The sequence below is a fragment of the Cricetulus griseus genome, chromosome 4 (assembly GCF_003668045.3).
Source record: "Cricetulus griseus strain 17A/GY chromosome 4, alternate assembly CriGri-PICRH-1.0, whole genome shotgun sequence".
NCBI classification, from domain to species: domain Eukaryota; kingdom Metazoa; phylum Chordata; class Mammalia; order Rodentia; family Cricetidae; genus Cricetulus; species Cricetulus griseus.
Window position 1 is genome coordinate 83,443,865 of NC_048597.1, and position 16,739 is coordinate 83,460,603.

General features: G+C 46.5%; 1 protein-coding gene across 1 annotated transcript in view; it reads right to left on the reverse strand.

Annotated features, from left to right (window-relative positions):
* Flt1 (fms related receptor tyrosine kinase 1) overlaps positions 1-16,739 on the reverse strand; it is a 54,120-nt gene that overhangs the window by 8,085 nt on the left and 29,296 nt on the right. Inside the window, exons 8-14 of the mRNA XM_035443178.1 lie at positions 12,576-12,732; positions 12,028-12,125; positions 10,437-10,559; positions 8,495-8,606; positions 6,351-6,450; positions 2,234-2,339; positions 1,881-2,023 (exon numbers count right to left, since the gene is read on the reverse strand). Coding sequence (XP_035299069.1) covers positions 1,881-2,023; positions 2,234-2,339; positions 6,351-6,450; positions 8,495-8,606; positions 10,437-10,559; positions 12,028-12,125; positions 12,576-12,732 — 839 coding nt within the window. The remainder of the gene's footprint in view (positions 1-1,880; positions 2,024-2,233; positions 2,340-6,350; positions 6,451-8,494; positions 8,607-10,436; positions 10,560-12,027; positions 12,126-12,575; positions 12,733-16,739) is intronic.

The window sequence follows — 16,739 nt, forward strand, 5'->3', positions numbered from 1 at the left end:
CCATAACAACCAGTTGACCAATCAACACAGGGCAAGCCCTCCAAGCCTGGAGGCACACCAATCGGGAGCCTGTGCGTACCCCTAGACACTCCCCTTATGCTGCCCTATAAAGATCTATGTGCAGCGGCTTCAAGGCGTCTTTTCTAGCCGTCCGTCTAGCCGGCGGGTGGGTGAAAGACCCGAGCTAACATAGGGTTAGCTTGTTAAATTACAATAAAGCCTCGTGCAGTTTGCAGCAAGCTCTCGAATCCGCCTGGTGATTGGGGTGACCGTGAACCTGGCCTGGGACCCCGAGTTTTCGGGGGTCTAACAGGGTGACAAATAAAATGTCCCAATGAGACTTCATAGCTGATTTAAGTGTACAACGGAGGCGAGAGCCCACATTATATATTCTGGGCCGTATTTGGGACAAATGAGTGATGTTTGCAAGATATCTCACTGACTACCTGCCAATTCTCATAGATCAACTGGAAAGACCTGATGGGATATCACATTGGATGGCTGCTCACAGACAAACCCACTCATCAACTAGATCATCGTCTGAGAGGGTTAGTGGCTGCAAGGCCCAAACTCTTAGGCTACATTCCTATTGGGTCTCTGGCTAAACAACATACTAGAAAGACTGAAATAAGCTTCACACCCTCACCCTTCACACCCTACCCCAGCCAGACTTTATCATTTAAAAAGAGATGACTGGCTGGATGTCAAGTATAAGTAATGACATCAAACTGTCACTCTCACAGCTCTGGACTGTCATAGATGGCTTGTCAGCATTTTCCAACTGTTACATCTCTATCCTGTGCTTCCCTGGTAGTGGGACCGAGGTCAAGCCTGAAAGCTATGCCCACACAGCTAAAGGCCCTAGAAGGCTTTAAAAGGCCACATTAGGAGCCTGGACAGTGGGTCAGTCTTCCTAGTGACCCACTGACCTACTGACAGTGGGTGAGTCACACATTTTGCTAAGTTCTCATCTCTCCAGTTGGCAGGTCCCTATTTATCAAGCAGAGAGATAATACGTACTTGGTAGGATTGTTTTGTACATGAAAGTTGTTGATATGTACAAAATGCCAGCACAACACTAGACTAGAGCATGTTTCTATGACCACAGGGACCAACACACATTCCATACATTGTAACTACCCACATTGGCAAGCACACCTTCTCAGTAATTATTTGTTCTTTTAGCTTCTGCCCAGTTTCTTCTACGGTAATGCAAGATGTAAAGGTTTGTCAGGTAAAGATATTAAACAAAAAGAGAAGGCTGTTTTTGTTTTGTTGTGGTTTTTTGTTTATTTGTTTGAGACAGGGTATCTCTGTCTGGAACTCACTCTGTAGACGAGGCTGGTCTCAAACTCACAGAGATCCGCCTGCCTCTACCTCCCAAGTGCTGGGATCAAAGGTGTGCACCACCACCACTGCCCTAGTTTTATTTAGTTTTATGTAACTTTTCTTCTTAGTTGTTAATGTTTTTGAGACATCGTTTCACTATGTAACCTGGGCTGGCTTTGAACTTGTATCATCCTGCCTCCTGAATTCTGGGATTACAGTCCTGTGCTATTACTCTTGGCTAGTTTAATTTATGTAAAGTTTAACCAAAGTTAATGTCATGAAGATCAGTATACAGTTCTAGAATAAGATAAGGTAACTTGAGAAAACACATGTCTTGTTCATTCCTTTAGAAGTCTAGGAAAATATGTAGGCTTCCAACTTACAGAACATATAGATAAAACATGGCAGAATGTTAACAATGGTTGGATTCAGGAAGCAGAATAGATATCCAATTCTTTCTTTTCTCTATTGCCTACTTTCCTTCCTCCACCCTCCCCCTTCCTCCTTTATCCTCTCTTCTTTCCACAAGAAAGCTGGGAGAAGACTCTCACCTCACATCATCAGAGCTTCCAGAATGAAACGGTGGAGCTGTAAAACTATCCTTGAAAAAGTCCTCAGAGAAGGTGGGGACTGAGTACGTGAAGCCACTGTTTCTCGTCAGTATGGCATTGATCGGGATGTAGTCTTTACCATCCTAAATACCGGAGATAGACCTCTAATCACAGAAGTGTCTCCTTCAAGGACACACATACTCTCATGCACACACTCACACATACTCTCTCAGTCTAACACACACACACACACACACACACACACACACACACACACACACACACACCACTTTTTATTGCTGTTCTCTCCAGTTCTATTAGGAATACATTCGACCTTCTGGTCTAAACTTTACCTGTTGGACATTGGCTTGAAGCAGGTCACCTAGTTTCTCCACAAGTTCTGCAAACCGGGGCCTCTCTTTGGGGTCTTTGTGCCAGCAATCCAACATGATTTGGTAGCTGTTGATCAGAAGCACACAGAAAGAGCTGAACAACAGTGGAGTTTATACAGCCCACCCTGCACATTCTGAAGTGAGGGTTGTTGGCTTGCATCTCAGACCATGCTTTTTGTAATAGGTGACATGGCTTCAATTTTAGGTCTGTAACATCAGTGCCTGGGGGCACACTGTCAGGCAGACTGACAGACCAAGCCTCTTGAACACCTGACCCACCTTCCTTAGGTGCCAGGACCAAGTCCTGCAGATCACAGAAGGGGACTTAGATAGGAAAGGGGTGGTGCTCTGTGCAGTTGGGTGTGAGTGGAGCACTCCTCCTATCTCAAAACGATGTCCCCAAAGCTAAATTCACAGCCTGACCAGTGAGTAACTAGTAATGCCCACTTCTTTCTTTCTTTCTTTCTTTCTTTCTTTCTTTCTTTCTTTCTAAGATAGGGTTTCTTTCTATAGCCTTGGCTGTCCTGGAACTCACTCTGTAGACCAGACTGGCCTTGAACTCACAGAGATCCACCTGCCTCTGCCTCCCAAGTGCTGGGATTAAAAATGTGTGCCACCACCACCACCCACTTAATTCTTGAGTTGTAATGAAGGTTGGTTTCACTTGGCTTCTCTGTAAGCATCTGACATCTTCACATTTTAATACTTCCTTAGGAAGGACCTCATTTCCTTGGGGAAAATCCTTACACTTCCTTGGGAAGGTCTACAGACTTCCTTGGGACGTTCCTTAGATTCTTGGAAGGACTCCCACACTTCTTGAGAAGGGTCTGCAGTGGAGGCTGGTGGAAAAGGCATTAGGTCCACAACATAGGTCATTTCAAAAACAGGTGGATAGACAGTAGATTCCAATAGTTCCTCAGGGTATGTGCAAGGTGGCTATTTTTTGCCCAAAATTTCAAAGCCCCTATTACAAAGTAGTTTCTCAACACTAAGGCAAAATGGGTGGGGCTTCTGGGTTGGAAACATGGATCTTAATATTATAGAGGCCAAATCTTGTCCTCAGGTTCCTACATCAGCAAGTTCTTTTGCATTTTGTTTTCTTCTTTTGTTTTTCTTTTGTGTGTGTGTGTGGGGGGGGTGTTCGAGACAGGGTTTTTCCTGTGGCTTTGGAGGCTGGCCTGGAACTAGCTCTTGTAGACCAGGCTGGTCTTGAATTCACAAAGATCCGCCCGCCTCTGCCTCCTGAGTGCTGGGATTACAGGCGTGCGCCACCAACACCTGGTTTGCATCTTCTTATATTTAACCTCTGTTGCTCTTGGTCATGTAAACTGGTACTGGAAGTCTGTATGGACACCCTGTGCAGAGCACATGCCAGGGATCCTGGCACACACACTAAGCCAAGTTACTCCTCTGTGCTCTCCCAGGGATTTTTCTTCTCATCATCTCTTCTTTCTGAGGAGCCTTTGGAGCACAGCAGACTCTGACTACATCAGATCAAAATCTGAATGGGGTGGGACTTGAGAACGAGGTCTGGATTAGCCTCTGTGGCCTGGGACTTCATCTCCACTCTCTGTACCTAACACCCTTGCACAGTAACACTGACAAAAGCTCTGCTTGCCCTATGATGTCTTTGGTCATAGTGCAGAAATTACTTGCAGTGCTGGGAGCTGAGGGGCAGCTCTGGGAAAAGCCCAAGGGACTCTGGGAATTGTTCTACTCTGCCAGTTAATACGTATGTGCCACAGGCTGCCCTGATGGTCCCCACTGTCTCTTCAAGATATTGTTGTTTTGTCTTAAGACATGCCATGCCTGACAAAAGCAGTTAAGAAGACATGGAGGTCTAAAGGAGAGGAGAAAATTGGTAGCAGGAGAGAAATGGGAAAATGACAAAAACAAATGGCCAAAGTGCGGCAAAATTCCCAAGTGGGGTTTACACCAGTATCCTGAGGACTCTGTGAAAACCTGGCTCTGGCTGGGTGGTGGTGGCACATGCATTAAATCCCAGCACTCAGGAGGCAGAGGCAGGCAGATCTCTGTGAGTTCACGGCCAGCTGATCCACAGAGTGAGTTCCAGGACAGGCTCCGAAGCTACAGAGAAACCCTGTCTCAAAAAACCAAAAACCAAAAAAACGAACAAAAACCTGGCTCTGGCTGGCTGGTGGTGGTGCAAGCCTTAAATCCCAGCACTCAGGAGGTAGACATCTGAGTTCGAGGCCAGCCTGGTCTACAGAATGAGTTCTAGGACAGCCAGGGCTCCACAGAGAAACCCTGTCTCAAAAAAAAAAAAAAAAAAAAAAAAAAAAAAAAAAAAAAAAAAAAAAAAAAAAAAAGCTGGTTCTGACCTTGCAGACAGAGGATGAAGGAAGGGGTGTTGGATTCCTGAGGTGCCCACACACCAGAGCTTAGAAACAGACCATTACTCACAAGAAATATGGCTGTTCCCAGCTCTGAACTCTTGGATACCCTCCACATGGTACCGACCAGGCAGTAGTGATGTCACTGGGCTATCAGGTGCATGGATTTTGGGCTTTTTTTTTTTCCCCTAGACAGGGTTTCTCTGTGTAACAGCTCTAGCTGTCTTGGAACTCACTCACTCTGTAGACCAGGCTGGCCTCAAACTTACAGAGATCCACCTGCCTCTGCCTCTCAAGTGTTGGGATTAAAAGTGTGTGCCACCACCACCCAGTGCATCTGTTTTGATATTTTTCCAGTTCAGATCATTGGCTCTGCCCTACCTACTCCTCAAGATCACGGGAAGTCTACATGAGACTATATGGGGAAAGCATCTATCAAGTACAGACTGGCCTTATTTCAGCCTCTTGGGCAGTGGTGAAGGGTCCCAGCAAGTCTAAACCCCCTCTGCAGCCTAGGGGGCGCCTTGCGTCAGTCTATCTCTTATACTTCCCTGAAGAGGGCACCAATGGACATTAACAGAGTCCCCTGTGTCTTCCCTGCCTTCACCTCTGAGTCCTTGGTGTCTCTCATCCAGTTCCCTGGCTTGGCAATAACCTAGCTTGGTGCTTAGATAATGAAGGAAAGAGATGGTGACCTTGCCCTTTGGGCAAGCCCACACTTCCTTCTCGGTCCTTGACTCCTCCTTAAAGGCCAGCCCAGGGCTCCACAGGACCTCATTGTGTGGGTGGGGAGGGGAGGCTGCCTGCCAGTTCAGGAAAGGTGGCGCCACCTCAGGGAGGCCCAAGTCCTTGTCAGCAGCTCTCAAACTGCAAGTGTCATCACATTCCTGTGGAGGCCTCAGAATGCTAAAATGGCACAGTTACAGGAAATGGTGCCCACAAGAGTCAAGCTCACCCACTGACAACTGAGAAGCCTGCCCAGAGCCTCTCTTCTCTGACTCCCAAAGAACCTCCCATTGATTACGAGCTCTGACAGCTGCCTGGCTAGTCCTAACGGATTCTAAAGAGGCCTTGCTACCCCAAATTTTCTTTCTTTCTTTCTCAATTTATTTTTAAGCTTTTGAAAACAGGTTCTCAAGTAGCTCAGACCAGCCTTGATCTTTGTATGTAGCTGAAAATGACCTTAAATTCCAATGCTGCTGCTGCTTCCAATCCCAGGATGCTATGATGAAACACAGTATAGGCATTGTTAGGGATGGACCTCGTGCATGCTGGGTAAACTCTACTAAGGTGACTGAGCCAAGCACCACCCATAAAGCCTTCTGTGGAGCACTGTACAAATCAAGCCTCCAGCCCCCATGGCTCTGTAGATGGAGGCCTGGGCTACAAAGGTAGGGGCCTTGACCTGAGGCGGTGAGTGAAGCCTTGCACTCAGGTCCCAAGTGCTATTTGTTCTGCCCAGCTTTCTTACTTCAGTTCCCGGCTAAATCCTTGCAAGGCCAATCACTAGGTGGGAGAGGAAATAGGGATAGATCCAGAGCACATCAGTTCAGGAAGTCACTCCCAGCACAGCAGAGCCCACCAGGGACTAGAGCAATATCCCTGAAAAGCTGAAAACAAATCTGTGGCCCTTACCACGACCCCAGGGTCCCTGTGCCCCACACCCACCACCCCAAGGTCCCTGATGAGAACTCGGTGAGCAGAGGATGAAGCCTTGAACTCACATTTCAGGTGTCGCATACTCTGGTGCCCTCATTCTCATGCCTTCCTTTAGGCGGCTGCAGAAATCTTCATCCATCTGCACTCCTGGGTATGGAGAACCCCCTGCAGGGGACAGTGTGGAAAACAAATGCATGTTAAGGTTTTTGGTACAAAAGACCATGCAGTGGAGATGCATGGTGGTGCACACTTTTAATCCAGCACTTGGGAGGCAGATGCAGAGGGCCCACCAGGACTATGGAGTGAGACCCTGTCTCAGGCAAACAAGCAAGCAAACAAACCTACCCAAAAGACCATGAGGGGCAATTCAGAGTTTCCCTCGTTTCTTCAAAATGATGTAGTACACAAAGGAATGGTAGTACATGCCTGTAATCCCAGTTCTTGGGAGGGAGGCTGAGGCAGGACTATTAGTGTGAGGCCAGTGTGAGCTATCTAGTGACACCCTATCTCAAAAAAAAAAACCAAATAAATATACAGTGATGATTTAGTGATAGATTCCCGGCAACTGAAGTGAACACAGAGGTGTTTGGCAGGTCCTTCCTGAGGGCACATCCTTGGCTGACTCATGGCCACCCCTTTGGCCACACCTGTCTGTTTGGTCAGGGAAGGGGCAATCTGAAGTGTCCCTGCCTGGGCCCCACAGACAACTTGAAAGACATCTAACCCTTAGGCACTCGTGTTGTGGGTTAATAACCTGTCTTTGGAAAAACCAATGGTCAGCTGGGCGTTGGTGGCACATGCCTTTAATCCCAGCACTTGGAGGCAGAGGTAGGCAGATTTCTATGAGTTCGAGGCCAGCCTGGTCTACAGAGAGAGTTCCAGGACAGCCAAAGCTACACAGAGAAACCCTGTCTCAAGAAAGAAAGAAAAAAAAAAAAAAAAAAAAAAAAAAGGAAAACCAATGGATTTGGGCCACTCCAACTTCCCAGAAAATGACCTCCATTCCAAGGCTTTGGGAGTGAGGGATTATGACAAGTCTAAAGGATAGAGCCTGGGCAAGGCTGACTAGGGTGAATGGGGGCTGTTAGGGATACCAGGGGCACTAGGCTGTCTTTTCCAGTGCCTGTAGCCAATCCTCCGTGGGTAACCTGGGCTAGGCAGGGTGGACAAAGCATTGCAGGATGCTTAGCCCTGCAGCCAAGGTCACCCCAGCGTGTGTTTTTCTGCACTTTCTAGTGATTTCTGCTGGTAGGAAGCAGCTGGGAGACATGCAGGGCTTGGCACTGTGTCACTGCAAGGCCATTGTAGCCACTGAGCTGCTTTCCAGGAGTGGAAGCAACAGGTGCCTGTCCTCGAAAGTAGGGGATGATCTGGACACATTACAGGAACTTCGTGTTGTTACTGTGGGAGACAAAGCATGAATATTCTTGGCTAATCCTCACACTTGGGAGATCTCATAGCATTTCATATTTGTGTGAGCAGTTGCAGGTCCTGTGCACATCTGTAGGAATGAGGCTCTGAAGAAGGTTTCTAACTCAGAGGAGATGGGCACTGGCTGCTCTTGTAGAGGACCTGGACTCAATTTCCAGCCCCACATCCATCCCGGTTCAGAGGATTTGATGCCCTCTCTAGGCCTTCTCAGGCACTGCATGCACACAGTGCATATACATAACATGTAGGGACTGGGCTCACACACAAACAAGCCTGTAATGGATAGTTCTGAGCAAGCCTAGCTAGAAGAAAACCTAATCAGAACTTTTTATTGCTTCTCTGCCTAAGCTATTGTGCAAAACTATTCCAGGAGTTAGAATCAAAGGCATTAGATCAAGGCTAGCTTCCTCTAACGATGCCTGCTAAAGGTCCAGCTGTGTACATCAAAGCCTTTCCCAAGAAGAAATTCTAAGGGAGTGGATGTGTGGAGGAAAGGGGTAAAGACATGAGGGCTGGTATTGCAGAAATTGGAGAAGGGAGCAAAGGACAGACAGACAGCTCGGTCTCTAGACTTTCTGCCACCGGACTTTGTCAACAGTGTTTTAAACACTTTCTGTAGTAGTGTGTGTACATCCATCACTGTCATCTCCACCTGTGTTTGCAATGGGTTCAAATGCAGACCTCAGACTTGGATGTGTCCACAGGATGCTCTGCACAGGACACAGACATTTGCTTCTGGGCTGTTGCAATCCCTCCTCCCTCCTCCCTCCACATTTACCTAAGGAGAAGATTTCCCATAGCAACACTCCATAGGACCACACATCGCTCTTGGTGCTGTAGATCTTGTCAAAGATCGATTCAGGAGCCATCCATTTCAGGGGAAGTCGAGTCTGGAAGAGGACAAGGGGCCTTGAGCATGAAAACAAAGCACTGTCCGCACCCAGGGCCCAGGGGTTCCTTCCACTTAATACTTCTGCAGAACCAGACCAGCTGCGATTTCCTACACCACAGAAAACCACAGGGCATGTGACACATTGCTAAGAGAGAGCATTAGAGGCTACCCTGTCTCTGAGGACCAGGCATGGCAGGTAGACTTTTCTGGTGTACCCAGCAGGTCCTTGTTCTGTGGCTCTTAAAGAAGCTGTGCTGTCATGATCCCTCCCCACTTACACAGGGACTTGGTAAAGTGGTCTGAATTAGGAAACACCCTGAAAATTGTTGGCGATTCCTACGAATTTTTTCTGAGAAGGGGGATTTTGAAAGACATCCCCATGTTAAAAGATGGGCTGTTAAGTCCTGAGCTGAGGCTAGGTATGGCCCAGGAGTGGAGTGTGTGCTTGATATGTATAAGGCCCTGGCTTCAGTCTCCATTCAATCTCCCACATCCCTTGGAAAGAAAAAAGATGACTTTGAATTGAAGTGTTTTCCATTTAGGAGGATATACAGCCAGATTTCAAGCATACAGACCAGTCCTTCTCTTTCATACAGCAGGGACAACAGTGAGTTAGCTGGGAGTTGGGCTGCTGGGGGTTAGCAAGATGTCCAGGACAGTGGGGAGACAAAGACTGTGGAGAAACACAGAGACACTGGATCAGGAACAGCAGAGGGCCAACCTGAAATGCAGGCAGAAACCACAGCCAGCATCCCACTGAAAGTTGGACCCTCTTAGAAAAAAAAAAGTGACGGAGGGTCTGGAGAGATGGCTCAGCAGTTAAGAGCATCGGCTGCTTTTCCAGAGGACCTGGGGTCAATTCCCAGCACCCACATGGTGACTCACAGCAATGTGTACCTCCAGTCCTAGGGGATCTTGTGCCCTCTTCTGGATTTCTCAGGTACTGCATGCATGTGGTGCACAGACATACATTCAGGTAGGTCACCCATACTTACAAAATAAAATTAAAGTTAAAAACAGCAGTAAAACAAAGAAAAAGTGACTAAGAAGGGGTTCTGAAAGTGTGGTCTGGGGGCATCCACATAACATGGTCCAGAAACTTGTTGAAAATGGAGATTCCAAGCAATCTCCCATCACCCCTCTTCAGACGTTCTGCATCAAGGGTGTGGGGAGAGGACCTCAGGCTGTGGCTCAGAGAGCTGCTGGGTGGTGTGAATATTTCCAGTCTGAGAGCTTCTGCTGCAGAACAATCCAGAGAGCCAGCCACAAGCTGAAGCCCTCCTGGCAGAGGCCAGGCAAGGGAGGACACCGGAGGTCACCCAGTAAGTGACAAGTAACATTATGTTCAAAAACACAAATGGGCAAGGGAGGCCAGTGTGAGCCAGAAGGGAGATGGGTCCCACAAAAGGCATCCCTGGGAGTAAGCAGCTTCCTCCCTTCAAGATAATGTGTCCCCTCCCCCCACTTTTCCCGGAGGTACAGCCACCTGCTGAATCAATCATTTGGGTTTATCTGAGGGGAAGAGGTCACACTGTTCTTTCCAGTGTGACATGGAACTCCCCTAGGGGTGGCAGGCAAGGACTGGTGTGGTCTCTGCAGGGCCCAGCATGCTGCTTAGGCTAACAAGCCTCGTGCGTGCCAGGTCCCCAGAGTCTTTCTCTAAGGCCAGGTCCCCAGCCAGGGCTCAGAGATAGACAGAAGATGCCACCACACCATGAGGGTTCTCGGGGACACAGCTCCTCTGGACCACCACATGAGAATTTGGGGGGATGACTGCCTGGGAAGTGACAGGGTAGAAAGGAATCAAATATACACCCGGCTGACTTACATCTCCTTTTCTCACATAGTCAGGGTTCTTATAAATATCCCGGGCCAGGCCAAAGTCGCAAATCTTCACAACATTGTTCTCAGATAAAAGGATGTTTCGTGCTGCCAGGTCTCGATGAATGCACTATAATAAAACACTTATGTAATGAACCCACTTCCTTAATCCAGCTGCTTAATTTCCTGTATCCACTCTGGGTCATACTTCTTTTTTTTTTTTTAAGTCGTGTGTGTGTGTGTGTGTGTGTGTGTGTGTGTGTGTGTGCGCGCGCGCGTGTGTACTTGTGTAAGCATGCATGTAGAGGACAACTTGTGGAAGTCAATTCTCTCCCAGGATTGAATTTAGGTCATCAAGTTTGTCAGCAAGGTCCTTTACCAGCTAAGCCATCTCACTGGCCCTAGTGTCATCATCCTTAATTCTAAGCTCCATTTCATATGTGGAAAGGAAGAAACTCCCAGCACACACCCAGTCTCCATAAACACAGTGCAAGTAGAGTCCAGGAGGCCCCAAAGAGAAGTTCTAAATTGGCCAGGCTCCTGTTCTACGGGAGTGTACTGGTCAACCCCCTGGCAGTCTGAATTACCCTAGTGACTGAGATTTCCCCACAACCTTTTAGATCAGATCTTTGGGAGCTTCGGAACGGTGTGATTTATTTTGTTTGTTGCTGCTGTCTTTAAGACAGAATTCTGAGCCGGCTCTGAGCTCAAGAGGCAGAGGCAGAGAGATCTCTGTGAGGTTCACACCAACCTGGTCTACAAAGCAAGTTCCAGGACAGCCAGAGCTGCACAGAGCCCTGCCATGTAATGACATTGATCCTGAACTCAGCCAGGTTTGTGTGTAGCCAGGGATGCTTCTGCCTTAGCCTTCCAAGTGCTGGAATAGCCACAGCTGGGCTTGAGCTGAGTTTTTTTTTTTTTTTTTTTTTTTGGGGGGGGGGGGAAGTCCCATGTGGGTGTATTGGAACATCTTCTTTGTGAAGCCTGGACAGTTTGGAAATGTAACAGAGAGATCTGTGGAAGACGGTGCTGGGTTCAAGTGCTCAAATATCCAGGAAGATCTTCTGCCCTTAAATTAAATTCTACTGTCCAGGGCCTAGGGCCCACGCCCATACCTCTTTACATCAGAGCAAATCAAGGCCATTGTGGTGATATCTACTGTACAGTTAAGAATATAAGTCTAAACAAATACTAGAAAGACGGCTTCACAGCAGAGGCCTGCGTTCAGGCCTCACTGAGACAAAATGTAGAAGAATGAATTTTCAAAGTTTTCACTATAAAGTTATGAAATATTTAACCTGATTTAAACATTACCCAGCATATACATGTGTTAAAACTTGACATCATTAATACACATTAATTAAAATATGTAATTTATATGTTTTTATGCATCAGTTAAATCAAAATAAAAGTAGGGAATGGGAAAGAAAAACGAGAGGCAAATGTGCATCTCTTCCAGGCAGGTTCTAAGTTTGACAACATAGATGAAAATAAGATTTTAAATGTAAAGCAAAAGCTTTTGAAAATCTCAAAACCTCTCTCTATCTCTGATTAAGAAAGTTAAAGAAAGCAGGAAAACTGTAAAGAGCTGAGCTGACCTTTCTGGAGGACAGAAACTCCATGCCTCTGGCCACTTGGAAACTGTAGGAAATCAGGTCTTCCATGGTGAGGGGCTGCTTGGAGATCTCACCGCAATCTAGCAAGAGTTAGAATCTTGTCAAGACTTTTGGGACTGTGGCAAATCCCAGTTTATTAAGACAATATTCACAAAACACAAAACAAACCAACAAGGGCACCAAGGTTCATTTGCAAGAGAATTTGAGTCTCAACATGAACCTCATAGAGATTTTTCCAGACCATAGGGGTGGGGGTGGGAATGGAGGGGGGAGTAAAGGGTAGGGGGATGGGGGTTGGGTGGGAATGGGTGACCCAGTTAGACAGAAAGTCCCAAGCAGAGAGAAGGGAGCAGTTCTTATTATAGTTAGTAATGCTGTAAATAATCTTTATTCAAATCTTGTCTCTCTAGGACATTATCCTCATTTTCAGGACGTTTATTGGGGTGATAAATAAGAAAAAAAATGTGTGAGATACCCAGTATATTGTAAAAAATACCCCAGAAGGAGGCCAGGAAAGAATGAGTGCCTACCCTCATCTTCTTCAGTGTCGCTCACGCTTTTGTCTTCTTGAAAGCCCGAACTGGCGAAACTCTCACCGCTGCTGACACTGTCTAGTCTGGGCTTCTGGTCCTGTTCCAGGCCTGGCTCCAGGTTTTCTTTCTTAGGCTCTGTATGCAGGGCCGCTTCCTTAGAACAGACAAGAAACACAAGCATGAGAGGGGCCCAACAAGGATTGGAGGAGTCACAGCACAGTGTGGTGGTACTGGCTCCTGAGGATATCCCAGGTTGGAGACCCTCTTGTGCCTTTGCTTGGGCTCCTGGAGAACACCTTAAGTCAACAGAAAGAGATTCCTGGCAGCTGATAAATATCGAGCACTTAGTGTGGCTATCGTATACTTTCTCAATTTTCCCAAGAGTTTATATTGTGCAACAACTGTGTGCGGTTTTTTTTAAAAGAGATTTATTTTATTTTTATTTTTGTGCATGTGAACATCCATTCAGGTGTCCACAGAAGTTAGACAACATCATTGGGGTCATAGTAGGTTGTGAGCCACCCAATATGGGTGCTGGGAACCAAACTCTGGTTCTCTGCAAGAGCAGCGAGTGCTCTTCACTGTTTAGTCATCTCTCTTACTCTGAAAACAATTTAGACACAAGCAGGTTCTGAAGAGTTCTATCACCAAAGACACACCTACTAAGTGGCAAAGCCTGACATACAGCTTGACAAACTCCCAAGTCTGTGTTCTCCACTGCTTTTCATGGTACATGCCATCTTGCTTGAAAGGTGACATAGAACTTCAAGATTTGTCCCTCAATGATGTAAAAAGGGCTGGCTCTGTAACCCCCGTGGAGGCTCAGGTTACCAGTTCTTCATCTGGTTTCTTGGGGGACAGAGGAGAAGATGCCCTTTTCTCTGGGTTTCCCTTTCATTCAAGATAAGGATGCTACATCAACCAGTCCATCTTAACAGGCCACTCCTTCTGGACATCAGAGTCTTAGTGCTTTTCTTCTGCGTTCTCTAGCTACTCTCCTTGCTTTTCTGAGTTTCATTTTTGTACCACGAATTCTAATTTTTCTTTTTTTTTTAATACTCTTTTTTTTTTGAAAAAAAATTTGTTATGTGGGGCTGGAGAGATGGCTCAGAGGCTAAGAGCACCGACTGCTCTTCCAAGGGTCCTAAGTTCAATTCCCAGCAACCACATGGTGGCTCACAACCATCTGTTATGAGATCTGGTGTGCAGATATACATGGAAGCAGAATGTTGTATACATAATAAAGAAATAAAATCTTTAAAAAATTATTATGTATACAGAGTTGTGTCTGCACCCCAGAAGAGGGCACCAGATCTCATTATAGATGGTTATAAGCCACCATGTGGTTGCTGGGAATTGAACTCAGGACCTCTAGAAGAGCAGCCGGTGCTCTTAACTGCTGAGCCATCTCCCCAGCCTCTTTAATTATTCCTAATAATAAAATTCAGAGTCAGATATTGGGTTTAAAGCTGAAGATCAGAGAAGCAAAGCGGACAGCCAACTGGAGAGTTCTCACCTCTACCAATGCTCAGACCAAAGAGGGATCCTGTCCTCAGACTGCCTGCTTCAGACTACTTAGATTTACCCTGCTCTTCAGACTGCACTGAGCTCCTGTCTCCTCCTGCCTTATATTCCTCTCTCCACCTTCCTAGTGCTCGGATTAAAGGGGTGCCATCCCAAGTGCTGGAATCATCTTTGTGTGAGCTCTGTTTCTCTTTTAGACAGACTCAATCTTGTGTTGTCCAGGGTAGCCTTGAACTAACAGAGATCCATCTGCTTCTGTCTCCTGAGTGCTGGAATTAAAGGTGTGTGCCACCACTGCCTGACCTTCTATGGCTAACTGGTGTGGCTAACTCTGCACTCTGATCTTCAGGCAGGCTTTATTTGTTAGATCATAAACAAAATATCATGGACATTTTCCTCATCTAAAATGCACTATCTTACATTTTGTGACTCACAGGAAAGGATTTACACGTTCTAGTGTTTCGCCTTCAATAATTCATCTACTACTTGACACTTGAAACACATCCTGTCCAGTGGCTTTCACTGGACTGTGTACCCATGTATGCAGCTTAGGTTCTGTTAGATGGCAATGTCTAGACAGGGTCTGGGAAGGAATGAGGTTCAGGGGCATGGTAGCTCTAGGATTAACCAGCCTGTTCATCCTGCCTTGAGTTTTCTAGAAATGTCCGAGTAATGGGAGAGGTCCCTCCAGTAGAGGGCACAGTGGAGCAAGCAGAAGATCCAGCATTTTAGGAGGGACAGCTCCAAAGCTGAGATACAGGGTACAGTGGTTCCCACACCCAGAAAAGAGACTATCCTGAGAACACACCCCACCCAAGCACTCCCTCCTGTCAGGTCTTAGGAGGGAGTTTTGCTGTCTCAGCTCTTCTCAAACTCTGTCTGGGATTTCAGGCCTGGAGGGAATTCACCCAGTCCAGACACCTTTTCCTCAGGGAAGGTAAAAAACAAACAAACAAACAAAGAGAACATCATTTTTCTTTCCATGAGTCCATTATCGTGCTCAGATGGAGACTAGAATTTTATTTCCTGAAAGCCTACGGCCTCTTTCCTCATACCTCCCAGAAGCTGTCCCCAAGTCACCTTATCTTTCCTCTGACCCCTAATCAATGGCATACTCAGTTAATTTAGTGGACTTTTGAAATTCTGGCAGAACAGTGGATTTATTACAAAGCATATTTAAGAATCTTGATGAACTTGGGAAATAACAGAACCTACTTTCAATTTTGTCTTTTGGGCTGCTCCTTTGTCTGTCTGTCTGTCTGTCTGTCTGTCTGACTGTCTGTCTCTCTATTCCTTTAGACTCCAAATATGACAGACAGTCATGAGTTTTCCACAAAACACAGCTCCACCAAGTACCACAGGGAGGCAATCATTAAATATAGCCCCAAAAGGAAGCAAGCTCTTCCAAACAAAGGATGCACAAACCCAAACGTTCCATCCTGCCAAGTCCCTGGGGTGTTCTGAGGGCTAAGCACTTCCTGAACCCAGTCTAGGACATCAGGACTGACAGGAACCTGTGCTGCTCTCAGCTCAGGGCACCCACCACCACACCCCTTATTTAGTGGGGTTCACAGGAAAAGTTCTAAAGCAGGGACTGAATTGAGATAGGTCTTTCTCCTGTCTTCATCTTGTGGTTACTATGTCCTTAAGTTAATTTCCTTATATGATTATATAATTTGTGTTTGTTTGTGTGCATATATGAATGTGGAAGCCAGAGGTCAACTTGCTGAAGATGGTTCCCTCCTTCTATCATGTGGGTTCCAGGGATCAAACTCAGGTCATTAGGCTTGACAGCAAGTGCCTTTACCTAAGGCTGAGCCATCTTGCCAACTATTACTGATTTCTTGACTTTTCTGGCTACATAGTCTCAGAGCACCTGGTTCAAAATGGGAAATATAGTTGAGTGGTGGTGGCACACACCTTTAATTCCAGCACCCCAAAGGCAAAGACAGGTGGATCTCTATGAGTTCCAGGACAGCCTGGTCTACATAGGGAGTTCCTGGACAGCCAGAGATACATAGTGAGACCCCGGACCCTGTCTCATAAAGGAGAGTGGGTATGTAATATATTCTCAATGGTCTGGTGGAGCACCTATGTCTTTGATAAAATCATGGTCTGGGATGAAAGAATGGGCTGGCTGTCCAGTGCTCTGCTTTTTTTTTTTTTTTTTTTTTTGTGAAGGGTCTCTTTCCATATACATATATACTTATTTACTTATTTACTTATTTAACTTACGTGTACACATGTGTGTTTAGGTATGTGCATAGGAGCACAGATACCCCCAGAGAGCAGAGATAACAGATCCCCTGGAGCTAGAGTTACAGTTGCAAGCTGTCTGTGGGTGCTGGGAACTGAACTCTGGAACACTGGAAGAGCAAGCAGCAAGACCTCTTAACTGCTGAGCTGTTAACTCCAGTCCTGGTCTCACACTATTTTCCAGGCTGATCTCCAATACATGGCTCACACAGTCCTCCCATCTTGGTCCCCGGGGTAGCTAGGATAGCAGATACATACCACAACACCTGGCTGTATCCTGTAATTCAATTTCTTTCCCCTACATGGCAGAGATGGGCACATCTTAGGAGTCTGAAGGTTCATCTGCCATGCAGCTGAATTCTCTGTGTCTCCTTCTCTATC